This window comes from Mustela nivalis (assembly GCF_964662115.1).
Source record: "Mustela nivalis genome assembly, chromosome: 15".
Classification (NCBI taxonomy): Eukaryota; Metazoa; Chordata; class Mammalia; order Carnivora; family Mustelidae; genus Mustela; species Mustela nivalis.
Window position 1 is genome coordinate 32,523,664 of NC_139034.1, and position 18,313 is coordinate 32,541,976.

Consider the following 18,313-nt stretch of genomic DNA (forward strand, 5'->3'; position numbering starts at 1 on the left):
TCCAAAGACCTAATGGCCCTTAACCTTATTTCTGGGTCTGCCTGCTTCTTTTAGGTACTGTCCACGTAAGACCATGTAATTCTAGCAATTAGATGTTTTTAGAGGGGGCTTCTAAAATATTATTAGGGAACTCCATTTTGTCTTTGAATAAACAGTATTACCTTGGGGAAAATGTATATACTTTAGTATTAACAAGGGGGGGAAAAGTATGTAAGGTTGTCCTGTGTAAAAATACATAGGAATGTCTCAAAGAAAAGATTTCAAAAGTTTAACAGTTCCCTATAAGATGGGATTACAGGTGATCCTCTCCAATCTATTCATACTGTCAAAAATCTCTATGATAAATGTGTATCACTTTGATAAACAGATAAAAATTCCAAAATTTAAAAAAAAAATCTATAGTAATGTTTTACCAAACTGGGAGAGAGAAATGGCAAAGAAACTGGAAGCATCCTCCTCAACCTCATTCAATGTGAGGAACACTTCCTCTCCACTGGGCCTATTCTGTCAACCTCTTTTCCTGGCCTTAATCTGTCTTAGCTAGCATTCAAACCAGTCCTAATAGGCTCAGCTTATCAAGTTTTATCCCACAAATTTGCCTTCTCTTGTATCTCTAAATCCTAAAAATTGCCTAAGACCTTTTAAACAAACAAACAAACAAACAAACAAACAAGCAAACAAACTCTAGGAAATTCAGTTGGTCAGCTCTACTGGGATGCTCTCTGTACAGTGAAAAGGACACACGCTCCGAAAGTTGAACTTGAACCTGCCTTGCCTTCTATTTTACCTGACAGTCACCAGTCACCAGAAAAAGAATGAAAATCTTGGGGAAAAGATTTATTGGTCAATTGAGTAAGGAGGCTACTCTTGAATCAATAAACAACAGCCATGTGGGCAATGTCAGGTAAGAACCACAAACACCTCTTGGTATAGGAGGCAGGGTTAGTTCCCTGACATAGGTGGTATTGAGTAGATGTCCACAAGTCCTTTTCCTGATAGCGTTTTGGCAAGAATTTTGAAAATACTGTATGCAAAGTTCATTAACTCTTCTAACTGGCATCTTTTCAGTGCTGACGAGCACTGGTCTGGGCAATAAGGAATCAACAGAGAATAGACAAGTAGCCTTGTTTTAATGAGGTTTAGAGTTCAGAAAAACACTTGACCCACAGTAGCCATTCAATGAATATTGGCCATTATGATGGCCCATTAGTATGTGGGTGTGAGAAGTAAAGGTAGTGGAGCCCTGCTTTACACACAGGCCCCCCACACAAGGAGCACCAGCTCCTAAGAGAACTCCCTGAGTTCATACATCCCCTGAGACCAGACTCAACTGGATCTGGTCCCTCTGAGCTAACCTCCTGGGAGAGATGGCAGGTTAGTTAACCAGCCCCACTGGGGTCATTACTGCCTGGATCTCTTTGACTTGCCCAGGAAGAACTGGGAAGCTTCCCCATGCAACTGTTGGCCAGAACTCGGTCTCTGGGCTGAGCCGGATGGATGACCCCAGTGCAAATGTCCCCCACCCCCTCTGCCTGCCAGGTCCCCCCAGTGCTCTGCTCCTGTGCCTCCCTTTTGCTTGCCCTTCACACGTTCCCCAGGTGCTCCAGCCAACTGACAGGGCCAAGTGTCTGTGAATGCTAGACTTGCGTGACATGTGACAGACCAAGATACCTAAGAGCTTGAGGTTGGGCACAGGAGTAGCATTGCCCATCGGAACATCGACGGCCATGCCTTGGTTTTCTCAACTCAGGAGGAAAGGATCTTGAATGCAGAGGCCCTGACCCTGATCCCTGCTTACTTGGGCTGTTGGTGTCCTGTGTTGTGTTTTCACCTGAATTCTTCAAAGCAGCTACTCTTCCACCAGAGGCAGGCTGCGCGTGTGGGAAAAAACCTCCCCCGTCTTCATGGGGGCACAAGCATGTCAGCCACTTCACTCCCTGCTGGTCAGATCCCACTGGGGGCAGCTGAGGAGAGAGGACCAGATCCTGTGGTTCTACAACACGCACCACACAGCCCTCGCACTTCCTCAGTGACACCTTCTGGAGCCACCACCCAAGGGCCAGGTGGAGGGTCCTACGTCTAACCCCTCCACTCCCCCTCACCACAGCAATGCTACTTTTAACTGCTGTGTGTTCTCCGCTTCCAGGGAAGATTTTAGTTCGAGGAAAAAAAAAAAAGGTTGGAAGATACATATATTATAGACGCACACACACACTAGATAATTGCTACTCTCTATTTCAGCAACAACACTCTAGGATTTCTTTTGTGACTGGTCAACCTTTGCATTGGATGGGTAAGTCAGGCAGAAGAGGGTTTGTACAAATTCAAAGTTTTAATGGCTGTTAAATAATAAAAGAAAGGATATTTGCACTATGTACATTCTGTCCACTTACGGTACTCTCAGATGGCCATGCACATTTTATTGCACATATCAACAGTGTACAAGGATCTTGAAGACGTCTTAGCCATACAAGGACTGCATTTAAAAGGAAAAAAAGCCATTGCACAAAATATTGAAGCCATTTGTATTATACAGCCAACTTTAAGAAAAATACTGGATTAGTATCAAAAGAAATATTTTTAATTTGGAGGGAAAAAAATCTCTCAGAACAAGGATGACAGAGCTTCATGTTTGCCATATATACATGTAAAAAAATATTTCAGGACCCTGCGTTCTGAATGCCCATCAAGGTGCAGCAGTCTAAATTCCTATTTCTATATCGATCTTGGCATGTTGTTGACATTGAATACGCTCTTTGCCCAAGATGCCTTTCTCTTTTACATCATTATGCTGTTTGACAAAACAGGTATTTGTGCAGTACAGAAGAATATTAAAATATATTTTAAGTTAGGTTAAAGTGCACAGTACATTTGATAGGAAATAACTACTAGCTGCCAATCCAAATGACCATTTCCAGTGACTGCCCCCCATCTCTCGCCCAGCAGAGGGCAGTCTTGGCATTGACCGAAGGTCGTCTGTGTTCACCGCATACCGCCCTCCTGCTGTCTTGTTTTGTATTCGCCCTTCTATTTCTCTTATGAATTGTGGCGGCTGCTGCTCTCAAAACTTACAGTGGCTTTTCACAGAAGTGAAGCTGCCGTCAGCCTTCACAAGACTTTGAAAGACGAATGACCAGGCTATCTGTAACTGCGGGGTCAACGCGCATGCATGTAACCATGTCTGTGACACCGTACGTGGCTGTCTCAAGCCAACACAGGTGGTCCCTTTCCTTTGCTGGCTCTTCTCCAGTCATGTGTTGACGGAACTTCCTCCTTCCTAGGCTACTCAGTCTTCCGGACACCACTTACCTAAGCCTTCTCCTAAGCCTGCCTTGGTGTAGCAGGCAGCTGCTCCACCAACTGGCTAACTCATTTCTGTGGTCTCACACCAGAGACCATGAATCTCACAGCATTTTATGGAAGCGCCAACTAAATTACAACACAATGAGCACGTCTGCTCTGAATCGTTTCCTCTTTTAAGACTGGCGGGTTTGAGGAGGGCCGGTTTCCTGATCCAGGTCCCATGTGCCGTCCGCCATTCTCACTCACTCAGTCAAAGCTGGCCTTACAAAAGCTTTTGATCAAACAATGCACTTTTTATTACCTCTACTTACCTAGACCATTTCCTTGCTATCTACCTTTGGTGCTAGACTTTCTTTCGTTAGCCAAGTTACAGTGCAAAATTATACTTCAAGACACATGATGCTAACACTTACTACTTCTTTGTGTTAAAAAGTGAATGTTTTGTGCATACCAAAATAAGTCTGAATCCAAAAAAATAATTGTTCACATTTCATCTTCAAGTTTAATATGCCTTTTTTTTTTTTTCATCACAGCTATTTACAAATAACTTTGGGGTGCTCTCTTGATTTCAGTCAGTTCGTTATATGAGAGGATAACAGGGCTGCTGGAATGTAGGAAACTGGATGGAATGCAGAAATATAAATAAAACCAATGTTCCATAAACCAAAGTGTAAATAATGCCTCCCCAGAAAACAGTTCTTGTCAAAGAAGCACCTGTTTTTGGCTTTTTTTTTTTTTTTGGCTGAGTCCCATACACCAGAAAACATGATTACTGAGACCTAGAACTACTGCACACCAAAGAGGATAGAAAATAATTCAATATTTATAATATTAAAATAAAGTGTTTAACCACAAAAAAGCAGTAATAAAATAGTTTCCTAATTTACAATTTGCATCCAAAGGATGAATAACAACTCACTAATAAATAATATTTATATAAATATTTTGTATGTCGAAAATAGTTTTTTAAAAGGCAATGGTCTCAAGAAACGTCTTGAAAAATTTGGTGGTGGAATACCTGATTGAGTCCCCCTCCCCCCACTAAATACACAAGAAGTTTGGTTGGAATAAAATGAGTGCATCTTGTTGCAAAAACGGTTGTGCTTGGTGTGTTGGTAATGGCAGTAGGTGAGCGGGGAAGGGATGAAGGAGGTTGTAAAAGGCATTGATGTGCTGCTCAGTCCTTCAGTGGCAGCTCCCTCACTGGCTTTAAGGTCAACATCTCTCAAATCTTAACAATGGAAGTCAGTTCTGAAAGGCGGAAAATCTTCCCTTCTGTCCTCCCCTCAATGCAGCCAGAGCCAGGGAGCTGACAGGCAGGGAGCGGGAGGGTAGGAGGAACAGGTGCTGAGAGCAGAGTTCAGGATCTCTGACGAGACAAGAGTCTGAACCGACCCAAAGGAGAGAGGAGCTGGTTTCATGTGAACAGAGTCTTTGTTACCGTTACATCTAGTAAGGCTTGAACGGTAATGCCCACTTTGACCAGGCCTTTCTCTTCAAGGATGTGGTGGGGTAGACACAGTTTTTCCTAAAAGGAAGAAGAAGAAAATGTCAATTTTTAGATGACCAGAAACATAATCATAAAATCTTAGAGGACACCACTGACAGGAGTTAAGTTGAGCTCTGACATAGGCCTATCTGAGTATCTCGGACTGTGCTCCCTCCCTTGCTTTCAACCCATTGGCAAAGGATCTTTTCCATCTTTGCAGAGAAAATGACGATTTTTCACAAGTGAAGGTTGTTTCAGAAAGTCTCCCAAGCATCTTGAAATAAGCAATAGTTGAAACATTAAAAAAAAAAAAACAAAAAAACCAAACAAGGGGCGCCTGGGTGGCTCAGTGGGTTAAAGCCTCTGCCTTCGGCTCAGGTCATAATCCCAGGGTCCTGGGATCCAGCCCCGCATCGCATCAGGCTCTCTGCTCAGCAGGGAGCCTGCTTCCTCCTCTCTCTCTCTCTCTGACTGCCTCTCTGCCTACTTGTGATCTGTCAAATAAATAAATAAAATCTTTAAAAAATCCTTTAAAAAAAAAACAAAAACAACCTGTATGCTAAATAACTGAGCTAAAGAGTCAGGTGGAAACCAAACACCAAGACTATATTAGATTACATTCTTGCAAAGCAAAATGGCACAGAACCTCTCACACGTTGTAAAGGAACTAGTACACTCATTTATACAGACCATGTGCCATTCTACTGACCATAAACCTTGATTTTATTTGCTGTGGTCTCTGAAATAGAGGTATGCTGGTAGCCTTGGTATCCTTTCTTCATGCTTATGAACAGCCTTGTAAATAAGTAATTTTCACCACAACCTTCAACAGTCTCTCTTTTAGGACTCTTTCATAAAACTGTCAAAGACACGAATGTCCTGTTACTTTCTCATGTTGTATTTTTGCTCTTGGGAAATGGCCGGTATATACAAGTCAAGGAAAATAATCAACGCAAATCACTCCTTGGGTGGAGAACCCGCACGCTCAACAAAGCAGTTTATAAAAGAACACAACCAAATAATCTCAGACCTTTGTCATCTGGCTCTGGAGTGAGGGGAATCTCCTTGGCTAGGAAAATACTCCCCAGCAAATACTTACTCTTGTCTACAGATCACGGTCTGTCCTCCACAGCCCAACGAGTGCGGTTTTTAAGGACAGTTTAAATGAGATATGTGTCACACCCCAGGCAGTGGATGCAGGGTTTAACATGAGCCAGTTAGGGTCTTGGACACTTCTGCTTCATTTCATGTGACTCTTGCTTGAAGAACCAGATCTTCCTGCCTCCTCAGTGCAGAACTCTCCATAAATTACTGCAGATATAGGCATGCCACTCTTAGAAAAATCTTCAAAGGACATGCCGTGACATCTCCAGTAAGTTGTTCCACCATCTGAAAATGTCATCTCCTGTACTCTTTCCATCACTTTATGACCCCTATCCCTTGTCCTTCCCTAACTTGTGGTAAATGCAGAGTACCTCAGACTCTGTCTGGCACCAGGTCTTAAGAAATGGCCACGTCAACATAAGGCAACTGATTCTTTAGAACACAATTTTAACCATTATTTTGCATGTCTGCTCTGTACCATAATAGGATTATCTTGTCAATGGCATAGTTGCTGGACACTCATTCACGCTGCTAGACAACCTAGTAGCCCCGTGTCAGCCTGAGGAAGAATGGGAGGCTCTGTGTGAGCTGGGCATCACGAGCCATGCATGAGGCCAAGATGGGCCATAGCCAGATGTCAGGGTAGATCCTCTCCCCATGCCACCTGTCACAGGCTTGTGAAAGCACCTCAATCTGGCATTTCATTGCTAAGGTTGGTTCCACAGGGGCAGGGGTGTTTGTTTAACCCATTCTTATGATCTCCACAGCACCCCAGTTGACATCAGGCTTTGTTGGAAATTACAAATGGCCACTATTATGGTTAAGCTTCTGGTATGAGGCATTACTTGCGGGGGGGGGGGGGGGATTAAAGTCTTCTATTTACATCATATTCTAAAAGCAATTCAAAATGAACTAATAAAGAGTTAAATGAACATCTCTCCTAATAAAACAGAGATGAATCGTTAGCATTCTCTCTTATAAATAAATGGAGAATTTTCTAAGCTAAAAAATGATCCAAAATTTACAAAAGATAAAAACAATTGATTGCCTTAAAGTTTAAAGCTTCTAAGTGTAAAAAAAAAAAAAAAAAAAAAAACCCCAGAAAAACCCAACCCCAAATTGGGGCTCCTAGGACGCTCAGTTGGTTGAGCATCTGCCTTTGGCTCAGGTCAGGATCCCAGGGTCTTGGGATTGAGCCTAGCATCAGGCTCCTTGCTCATTGGGGAACCTGCTTTGCCCTCTGGCTGCTGCTCCCCCTGCTTGTATACTTCCTCTCTATCAAATAAATAAATAAAATCTTTTTTAAAAACCCCAATTAATTAAAAGATAAACAACAAACTCTAAAGAAGTATTTGGATCAAATTACTAAGGGTTTTATGAGACATGTTGATTCAATGAATCATCGAGAAAAGCAGTAACAGATCAATAGAACGCTCGGTGAGGAACGCAAATAGAAATCTTAAAAGAATAAATACTCCCAAGGCATTTTGAAAGACACTTTGCTTTTTGACCACAGTGTTGAAGTCCTAAGTGTGCCTGAATTCAAGTATTAATATTTCCACAGGGTCTAAACTCTGTGTACAGCATAGCTTTTATGGGGCTACATGCCCTAAACTCGGTCCTGCTTGAGATGCAACATGGCCCCATTAATGGCTGCACTGGTCCCTCTGAGGAGTGCTGGCTCCAGGGTTCCAAGCTAGTGGCCATGGTTGGGAAGGGTTGGGGGCTCCAAAGAGACAGGGAGGGGAAAGTACTGAGATCTCAACCTCTCACTGATAGGACTTCTGGAGACGACACAGACTGAGCTACCTTACTTGGCCTTTAGTTTTCCAAGTGGCATTTCTTACCTTCTTGGTCTCCTCACTCCGAAATCCAGTGTGGAGCCCACGAGTCTGACTTACACCCTCAGAGCTGGCAATGAGAAGTACACAGAGGACATAAAAAGGTACTTCTCAATTCCTTTCTGCCTTTCTCCTTTCATTCAGATGCCCTGAAGAAACCCGGAAGTGCCCTCAGATTACTTGGATGGTGTCGGAGGTATCTACAAAGACTGGACTAAGGTAACAGAAACATAAAAACGCAGCAGTTCTGTTATTTTACCACAGGACTGGAATGAAGACTGATAGGAATGATGAGTTGAGGCACTGGCTGACAGGCTGAGCGAGGGGAGCCTGCTGGAAATGAAGAGGGTAGCCAGGATGGCCTGCCTCTGCATAGGCCAGGGGGTTCTGGGGGGAGGGTCTCAGAAGTGACCCAGAATTGGGAGAGAGAAGGAATGGCTGTACATTTATAATTGATCAGAAGTGACAGAGAAGAGCCACGTAAACCTGGATGAAAGGGATTTAAAGCAGAGATGACTGTACGTTCACACTGTCTTTAAATGCATTTAAATTTATCCATCGTTAGAGGAGCCTAGCGGCTTTCCTGGAGAACACAGCACCACTGCTGGGTTTCCTTTTAAAACACAGGGCAGAGTCATAAAGGAGTATCTTGCATAAACACAGTGCTTCCCATGGCCCCTGAAGAGCTCGTGCTCTGTGTTGCTTCTCCAATGGCGGAATCAGTAAAGGTTCCCTCACAGCCCGTCACCCAACTCTTTCTAGAGCCCCAGCAAACAGGGAAGCCATAAACAGTAAATGCGAACTCAGAAAGATCTCCGGGGCCCCTCCTACACGCTGGGGGCCAACACTACAGATCTGCATTGCTTATTTCATTAGGACAGCTGTGTAAGGCAGGTGTAATAGCTCTCTTTTCCAGATGACAAAACTGATACGTAGAGAGGTTAAGTAACTTTGTTAAAGTCCCAAAGCAGGTAAGTATAGGAGCCAGGATTTGAACATGCGTCTCCTCTCCCACCCCGGGCTCTTTCTACAACATCAGGCAGCTGCCCAGAAATTCCTTCATCTGAAGGTGAATCTGTGCCCTGGGGACAGAAAAGGGCCTCTATCCTGAGAAGCGCCATCAAATTTCACATTGGGTGGGGGATCACAGAACCCTCGATTCGGGGACAGGCGTTAGCTCTGCGACCTGGTTTGTTGGTCTTCTTCTCATCAAGAGCAACAGACCTCTGGGCAGGGCGGAAGAGGCCTTTCGGGAGCACGGCCACCTGGCTCTCCTCTTTCTACGGTTCTTGTGCTCCCACAGAGCCAGGGACCTCCTCCCGGGCCAGCCGCTGGACTATGATGAAGTCACTGATGCATGCGTAGTTCAGATCTGCCAGTCTGTTTCTCAAATGCCCGTTCCTGCCCTTGAAGTGACTGAACTTGAAGCAGAACCATCTATGTTATTTTCACATGAGCGAGCTTCAAGTTCCTGCCATCTAAGCATTCTGGAGTCGGTTTCTTCCCATGTAAAACAGAGACCACGTCCCACTCCTAGAGACATGGCACCTTCCGTTCGAGTCTCTGCCTTCCAGCCCTGCCACCACCTAGTGCGTCCTCCCTCGGGAATACTTCATTCTCCACAAGTATTTGCTCGTTTCCTCACTTCCCGAACCTGCACCCCTGTCCCCTGGCGATTCCTATATACCTTTCAGGTCTCGGCGTAAAAACATCACAGTTCCGGGAAGGCTTTACAGACTCCCCAGTCCCCACCAGGTCTGATCCCCTGCTTTACAGAATCTTGTGTCACCCTGAATTCCCATTTGCTTTGTCCAGTAGGTCAGGGGTCCAACACCCACTGCCTGCAGGCCAAGTCAGTTCACAGCCTGTTTTTGTAAATAAAGTTTGACTGGAACACACCCATCCCTGTTCACAGGGGGTGCTGACGGCTGCTTTCAGACTGTTATCAGCAGAGCGGAGTGGCTGTCCCATAGACTGCAGAGCCCACAAAGCCCGCCATATTTATCATCTGGTAAAAATGTTGCTGACCCCCGGTCTAGACTGCAGGATTTTTGAAGACAGGGTCACGTATCCCCAAGGTCTATGACAGAGCCTTACTCTAAGAGTGCTCCTTTGGTATTAGAAGAACGAATAAATGAACACAAGCACAAATAAAATCACACTGAAGAGCCAAGGAACTGGACCCTGATGGTCTCAAAGAAGGAAAAAAGTGCACATTCTCTATATATCTGATTGTTTATTGAGAACTACTTCCAAAATATGAATCCTAATTTTAAACCCAAATCCCCTGAAATAAAATGGTATTAAAATATTTTTCATTTAATCCAAAACTACTTTCAGGCTTCTGAAATTTTAATCCGTTGTCCAGTACTGGACCCTATAAGGTGAGACATCCTTTGCCCTTAGGATGTCTTGTCCTTATAGAGCAACATGGATTTTAGAGAGATAACCCTAGCCACCATGCACTGAATTTAATTTCTTAGTCACAAAAAAAGGTATCAGGGTATCAAGCACCTTTTTTTTTTTTAAACTTATTTTCATTGATGAAATACCTACTCGGTTGTCTTACTTTTGAGTTCTGCAGGACCCCTCACCACCAGCCCCATTCTGTGAGTGTCTTGCCCCGAACACTGAGCCACATGTGAATCATAAATCCATAAATAGAAGGAATGAATAGATATTAGCTGTGACATATTGTGGAAATCCTTATACTGAGGGGCGAGCTGTCACCAGTTGGAGGAGCTGGAGAAAGAGAACTTTCTCTTTCAAATAGATCTTTCTATCTCAATGACAGATCATAAATAAACAATGGGTTCCTTTTATCAGGCACTGAAGGTACTGGAAAAATGGTCCTTCTTGTGTGAGGAAGGAGATTTAGGATGCACATATAAATCATGGAACTAAATCCCTGCCCACCGCTCAGATGAGACACACGTCAGCTTACATCCCCAGTCACGTTGTAATGGCAGGCCTCATGCGAGCATATGGGTTGGTGTGCGGGTACCTCAGGGAAGAACCGTGGAGAAGCTTAATATTCTAAATAGAAATGAACAGCTTGACAATGGGCAAGACAGTTCATTCCAAGTTTTGCCTAAAGGGCTAAATTAATTGTATTCTGCTAGTTACCATACCACTTGATTGAAAAAAATATATACCACCCCACAAATCCCAAGAGGAGCAGCACATTAGGGAACAGACACATTAATGGCATGAGAAATGAAAGCGCATCCAAAGGATCCTTTGATGCCAGGACTGAAATATGAACACAGCCTAAGAATGCCATCAGGTCAGCACTGAAAATTAAATCTGATCTCACATGATTGCTCTACTCGGTTTTTATCGATAGAATTTTCTTTGAAGTGCCACCCTGTAAGTCATAACTCTTCTTCCCTTTTGCCTCCCACCCCTCCCAAAGAAGAAGAAAAAAAAAAAAAAACCCAAACAAGGATCACTAAGGGAAGCCACAGTGCACTGCAGAGCTGGTGGAGACCCAGAGAGCTGCTCTGGGGTGGGGGGTGGAGGCACAGGTCAGGGCATCAATGGGCTGATTGGAACCTGGAATAATCACCCGCAATGTGTTTATTAAACAACTTATGGCTCAGGGTGCTCATTAGGCTTTGCACAAAGGGCTTTTATTGTGTTACAGATTGAAGAGTACAAGATAGCACCAAAGCAATTCAGTACATCTGTGGGTTATTTATACACAGCCGAGGTTAGCTAAATGGCGTCTGCATACCCTGTATTTCACCGATCCACACAAAATCAGGAGGGAACAGCTCAGGTAACTCAAGGTATTCTAATGTAAAGAATATTCCCATTAGAAAATATAATTTAGCAACAAAGAATATTTATAAATATACTTTTCTGTGTGGTTCTTCCATATTCTCAAGTTCCCTGGATTCATGGAAACATTCAGAAAAATAAAATTATCTTCTTAGAAGCCATTGATGTAGACCGTTTGCATCTGAGTAAACTAGAAATTTATCTTGAGGAAGTTAATGTCATCATCTCCCAAATTTAAGAAACAGTATTTGGCAACTGGATGTAATGCGAAGCCTAGGGGAAGCTGTCTGAACCATGGGGCAGGACGTTCTCATATTAGAGAAAGACATCCCAGAACCAGGAATATCTTGGCCAAGAAAAGATTCTAGTGGGTTTTTTCTTTTAGTTATAAACTGATCACATTGCTCCAAAAGTTATATATTAACCAAATATAATCCTGTAAGCTCACTTAGGTAGAAGCAGCTTGCTAATGTCACTGGAAAACAAAGGCTAAATAGACATTTCAAGTCATTAGGGACACTACATTCTTCTAAAATAAGAGTGTTCTTATTGTTGGCTTCTGCCATAGTAACCCAAGTGCTAGGGCCAAGATGTTCCATGACTCATGGCTTTATTTGAAAGCAAATACAGTCAAATCCATCACATTCTTGACCTGAAGTTATGATGTGATGTAGCAAAAAAGAGAAACGACCCATTACATTATTTAAAAATATAAATCCCTTCTGGAAAATGCTTTCCTAAGAGCTCAGAATAGACCTAAAGGAGCAAAAAGTAAAAATATGCGCCAAGTGATGTGCAAACGAATCCTCCAGGTGGCGCTCTAACAGCGATGGACCCTCCTTCCAGCGACCCCTTGCACAGCTAGGTCTCATGCGGCTGGGCAGGGCAGAGGGGTTTCCTCCCTGTGGAAGTGGGCAGCAATGCTCCCTGGTGCCCCTCACAGCTCCCATGGCAAGCAACAGGGAGAAAGCCAACTGCATGGCCAGCAAAGCAGTCATTTGCCGATGGCATTTTTCAACTTGGTCAATAATGGTATTGCTAAAGACTTTAATAGGCCAAATAGGGCCCCAAATGCCAGTTTTCTGTCTCCTCTGCAAGGTAGCCCTTCTACACAATTGCCCAGTCCCGAATTAGGATCTGACACTGACCCAAAGGAAAGATTTCCATACCCTAAATCCCCTCTGCTCCTGTTGTAGAATCTTCCGCTCTACCCAGGGCAGAGGAGCTCCCTGGGAGAGAGAGAACTGCAGTGCACTGCTGCCGGCACTATGGGAATGAGAAAGCGTGAGGTCTAGATACACAGGTCGCTGTCTTCCAGTAAGTGGGAGAAATTCTTTAATGGCAACTGCGTTCTATGAAATAGTTTGTGCTTTGGGAAAATCGGACGCATAATGTCCGGCTTCAGAACTCCAGAGATCACTCAAGAGATGACAGGGAGGGAAGCTGGCCAGGCAAAGGCTCAGATGGCGGAAGGGGCCTGCAATGGATCAGGGTGACATAGCAAAGGGAGTGTGGGCACACATGCAGGCGTTAGGCGGACAGAGCATTCCAGCGGTAAGTGATATAGATCAGCACTATAAAGAGAAGATGGACAAGACAGAAGCTTAGAAGGTCCCTGGAGCGGAAGGCAGAAGTTGGTGGTGGGGGTTTCTCCCCAAGTGCCAGCAGAGTGTCAACAGTCTTTCGAATGTGATGAAAGTCCGACTGCAGGATGTCATACGGAGAGCAGAGGTCGGCCTATTCCGTGGGCAGCCATTAGAACAGAAAGAGACAGTGCATACAATTAAAAATACACAGAAGAACAGCTGGAAAGAAGCACACATTTCTGGTTACTAGCAAATGGCAAGAGTAACCCCTTATTTCAAGCAGGTAAAACCCATTCCACCATCAAAGATTTTTCTTAACCCATTACAAAAGAAAAGCAGCATACCCAACGTGTTTTCTGCAAACAGCACAAAGAAATCCTCTACTAAGGAATGCCATCACTAAGGAATGGCACATTCTGCAATTTATAGGTCATTCTGGCATTGAAACGGTTCAAATATTTCAGTGTTATCACGTGCTCACCAAGGGCATAAAAATAAGAGCTTTTCACTAGGGACACTGAGGACATAACCTTACCTAAGGGAAAAATATAAATTTCCAAGTTGAGTCCCCACCTGTCCTCACCATTCTCAATGTGGTTTTCAGCCTGGTTTACGAAGACTGAATGAATATAAGTGAGCTCTCGCTGATAGGTGATACGTACATCTAATTTTTTTCTTGTTTTAAGGGTTATTGATTAAACTCTGGGGAATGCTGGTTTTAATTATGTTCCTAACACGTGTCAGAAAGTACATTAAATTTCATGTTTTTGCAGCCACCCATAAGTCAAAGTCTAGAGGAGCCTTCCTGGATGTGCAGTTAGAATAAAAGTACACACCCACATGGGGCTGTTAGGTGAATTTCTTCACCACTAAACAGGTACAGTGGGGCACAAGTCTTCCGAGTCAGCCTCTGGATATCGGTAGCTGGATAGCTACAGCAAACCGTTTCCTGACTCACTGAGTTCCTCAACTGGAAGCGACCACAGCTTACCATTCATTAATAGTGGTTATAACTAATAGGTCAGTAGGAAAGAGAAGTAGTTTTCTGTCCAAATTAAAAAAGGACTGAAAATATTTATATTTTATAAATGCAGCTTTATTTCAAAATTGGCAAAGCATTTAAAATATATGTAATCTATATTTTATAACATATTTTGCCACAGTTTTACCCTTTATTTTAGCCTATATTGCGAAGGCAAATGCAAATCGTGGAGCCACTGAAAGATTCTAAGATATGAGATGCTGTCTTGCTTATATCCTCTGAAGTTAGCTTGATGCCCTCAGATAAATAGGAATACTACAATAGCAAGTGGGATGAATAAGGTGAAAAGCATTCAACTCTTATTTTAATTTATGAAGGTAGAGATGCGGCTGTGAAGGACAGACTTTTTAAAGATATCAAGTCTCCTTAATATTCTATTCAGATAATGCATCTTTTCTAAGTGGATTTGGAGGAATCAAATTACCACTGTTACTTTCCTAAGAATTAAAACAGCTACACATAGATTTGATTTCGCTGGGAGAGAGAGGCAGGTCACGGACGAAGCAGATGGGGAAACATCTAAAGAAAGAAGTTTTTATTGCAATCAGAATTTTCTATTGCAATGTTGGGCTTTAACCAGTGAAATCTGAGCAAAGCAGACTAAGACAGAAGGCATCGACAGACTGAAATGTGATTTTCACAAAAGTGGGTATTTCCATGTTAAAAGCAAATCATTCTACCTCTAGGGTATATTTTAATACATTTCCTGGAACCCTGTGGGAAATGTCTGGCCTGCAACCTGGCAGCGCCATCGAAGAACTTGAATCAGATTGTCCTTGTCGTGTTCTTCAGGAGCACACGTCTCACACGGGGAACCAAAACACAACACTCTTCTCTGCCTGGAATTAATTTCATGATGCCACAGATTCTGGGGTTAATTCAGATTAAAGTGGGTAGGGGCTAGACTCACAGTCCACAGTGGCTGGTTTAAACTAAATCATAATCTCTAAAGGAAAAGGCATGGGTCTAAGGTCATCCGGTAGGCAAAAACTGGAATCCCTGTAACCAGGAGAGTGCAGGCTGCTGGGGCCCTCTGTTACCTGCTCTCTGATTCTGTCCCTCATCCCTCAGCAGCCCTCTGGGCAGCCTCTGAGGGGATGCTGGGTAGGAACCAGGGCTGAAACCTCTGGGAGAAATGAATTTTCTGACCCTTATGCCCACCAAATTACAGTCGTAATGAGAGGGACTTAGGGATTATACATTTCTTATCTTACAATTAAAATAGGAAAATGCTAAAAAGGAAGAAACTTTAAAGAGACATTTAAGGAGGCAAAATTTCACTCAAAATTAGTAATGACTGCAGGCATTTGAAAAACACAGTTAACATAATCAGAGTCCTCAGAACAAGTGTGGATGCTAATTCCCACCATAGAGAACAGAAATCACAATCGCCAGAGGTTAATTGATTCTCTTAGAGTCAACTCAAAAATGTGTGACTAAGGTTACTATTAAAAGATTAGCCCAGTTTCCCCGAATACTATGGACACAAACAGAAATGTAGACAGATCAGGCAAAAGATTTGGTTTATAAACATTCTGAGCGTCATAAAGTCTAAATTCTAGGAAATTTAGAATATATTCAATTTATTTAAATATAACTTTAATTCTTAAGGTCAACACCTAAAAAGTATTTTTTTAAAAATCCAAGATAACAAGGATCAGGAATGTTGATAGTAATTCTGAACATTTAAAGTGCTGATGGACAAGGTATAAAATCTGGAGGGGTGGGGTGAGATAATGAAGGATTTCTAGAATTTTCTCCAAATATATGAGAACTAATCATCAATTTTAAGGACTTATAGGAAAACTGTTATTATCAGTAAACTACTTCATCTAGAATTGTAACTGAAGGTGCTGCTTTTAAAATGTTTATTCTTGGGGCGCGTGGGTGGCTCAGCCAGTTAAGTGTCTGCCTTTGGCTCAGGTCCTGATCCCAGGATCCTGGGATTAAGTCCTACATCAGGCTCCTTGCTCCGTGGGGAGCCTGCTTCCCCCCAGCTTGCCACTCCCTCTGCTTGTGAGTGCTCTCTCTCTGACAAATAAAATCTTTAAAAAAGAATAAAGGGGTGCCTGGGTGGCTCAGTGGGTTAAGCCGCTGCCTTCAGCTCAGGTCATGATCTCAGGGTCCTGGGATCGAGTCCCGCATCGGGCTCTCTGCTCGGCGGGGAGCCTGCTTCCCTCTCTCTCTGCCTGCCTCTCCATCTACTTGTGATTTCTCTCTGTCAAATAAATACATAAAATCTCAAAAAAAAAAAAAAGAATAAAAAATAAAAGGTTTATTCTCAACAATGCGCATATGAACTGCTGACCACAGGCGACCCTGCCATCAGGAGACACACAGTGGGAAAGGAGTCTTATTTTCTCAATGGTAAACACATACTACTTGTTAAGAAATGCACCTGATTTTACACACTGGAGACTGACCCTTTTTAATAAATTATGAATTTTAAAACTGCTGGTAATAAAATAATAAATGTGCCAGTCTACACCTCTGGTTATCTGACCTCAAGACTAACCAATATAAATAGAAAATTAAATTTTGTGATAATAATCTCATCCTATGCCCCCAAAATTATTTATTAGTTATGATTTAAATTGATGCTAAAGTTACTGATTAGGGGGAAGAAAAGAGGCATAAAAGAGAAAGAATTCATTTCTCCTGTTCTCACAAGATTAAAGCAACAACAAAAAAGAGTTGCATATTCAATTTATAGAATGTACGTCAATTAAAAAAATTCAGAGTAGTTACAAATTTCCTAAAACCTCACTGACAGTAGGGAAGTTACTACTGTTACTTTCAGATATCACTATCTCATTACAAAAAAACAACAAAAGGCAAATATGAAAGGTATTGCAAAGAAGACTCGGCCACCATGTCAACTCTGTCAACTCAGTCACAATGTCAACTTGATCAACCACTTAGATCAACATGATCATTGTCAGAATCTGAATGTTCTCTAGGAATTTATTTTTAACTCCATTTGGCCGATGCAGAAGCTGAGGGATCCCCTGTGGTCTCGCAAGCCCCTGGCCTCTGTGCTGCCCAGGCAGGCGGGGGCCCAAGGAGTCTTCCACTAAGAGGAGCTGCTGCCCAAATCTTCTTGCTCTATTTCTCCTCTGCAGACAGTAATGACTATGAAGTTCCCTCCTCCTCTAAAGAGAGCAAATGTCTTAAATTTAAGGACCTTGCTCCTTAGAGAGGTCTGAGGCCAAGGCTACTTATTTAAAACCGAGTAGAAAAATGTCCCTGGTGAACCAAACAAATACCTATTTTCTAATACTTTCAATGCTTCATAAATCAGATGTTTCTTTGGACCTGCAACAACACTAATAAAAGCCCCACACTGCCCTCAATTTGAATCAACTTGGAAACCCCCAGTTGCCAACCACGTATCTTCTACAAGTTTACAGGCCAAGGAAAGAAGCCTCAGTGTGTTCATTAAGGGCCTCACGAGTCCGAGGGTTAACCAAACTCAGAGTCTTGGGTGATGCAAAGAATGTATCCTCAAGAGTTTGAGAGCCCACCAAGGGTAGGCCTGTCTTCAAGGTCGAGCTGATGCTGCAGTACTCCAGAAGTCAAAGACGGCCTGCACGGTCTGACCACCGGCCTCATTACGGCAAGGAGCTCTGGCACCTGTGTTTAGCAACAGGATATCTTTCTCCTCAAAGAGAATGGTAGCTGGGAATCCACTATAGACTATGGGCAAAGGAGAAACTGCTCTGGTGGATGCAAAGGAGCTGGAATGATCTGTTGTCTCCTCCCCAGCCCTTGGCTTTCCCTCACCTGTGCTGGCTACTGGAAAGACTCCACGGCTCTGAAGAACGTGGTTGGAATTTACTGCAGCACCTGCTATCTGCAGAGGGGGGCGCTCGGGCACAGAGAGCAGGGTTCCAACGCCAGATCCGCAGCTACACAGCTGCTAGCCTGAGCTTTGGAAAGGGGTTCACCTCTCCCCACTTTAGTTTCCTCAGAGTGTAGCCATCAAACATTTACCTCCAACCCTCCACAGTGAGCATGTAAGATGACTGCCTGCATGAGAAGTCCTCAATGAATGGTTAACTGCTGCACAGTTTAAGGAGCTGGCCTCAGGGCACAGAACTTGTTACCAGCACCTGTAGAGGTAATTGACCCCAAACCTCTGTATTCTCTCTCTCTGCTCACAGAT

General features: G+C 43.2%; 1 protein-coding gene across 5 annotated transcripts in view; it reads right to left on the reverse strand.

Moving 5' to 3' along the window:
- Window positions 1-3,785: 3,785 nt before the first annotated feature.
- Window positions 3,786-18,313, reverse strand: part of LRCH1 (leucine rich repeats and calponin homology domain containing 1) — a 196,541-nt gene continuing 182,013 nt past the window's right edge. For 3 of the 5 annotated variants that reach the window (XM_082700564.1, XM_082700566.1, XM_082700567.1), the window contains one exon: window positions 12,689-13,257. In XM_082700564.1, coding sequence (XP_082556690.1) covers window positions 13,051-13,257 — 207 coding nt within the window. In that variant the 3' untranslated portion in view covers window positions 12,689-13,050. Of the gene's footprint in view, window positions 4,832-12,688; window positions 13,258-18,313 lie in introns of those variants that run through there. The other 2 variants (XM_082700563.1, XM_082700565.1) reach the window with 1 other exon arrangement.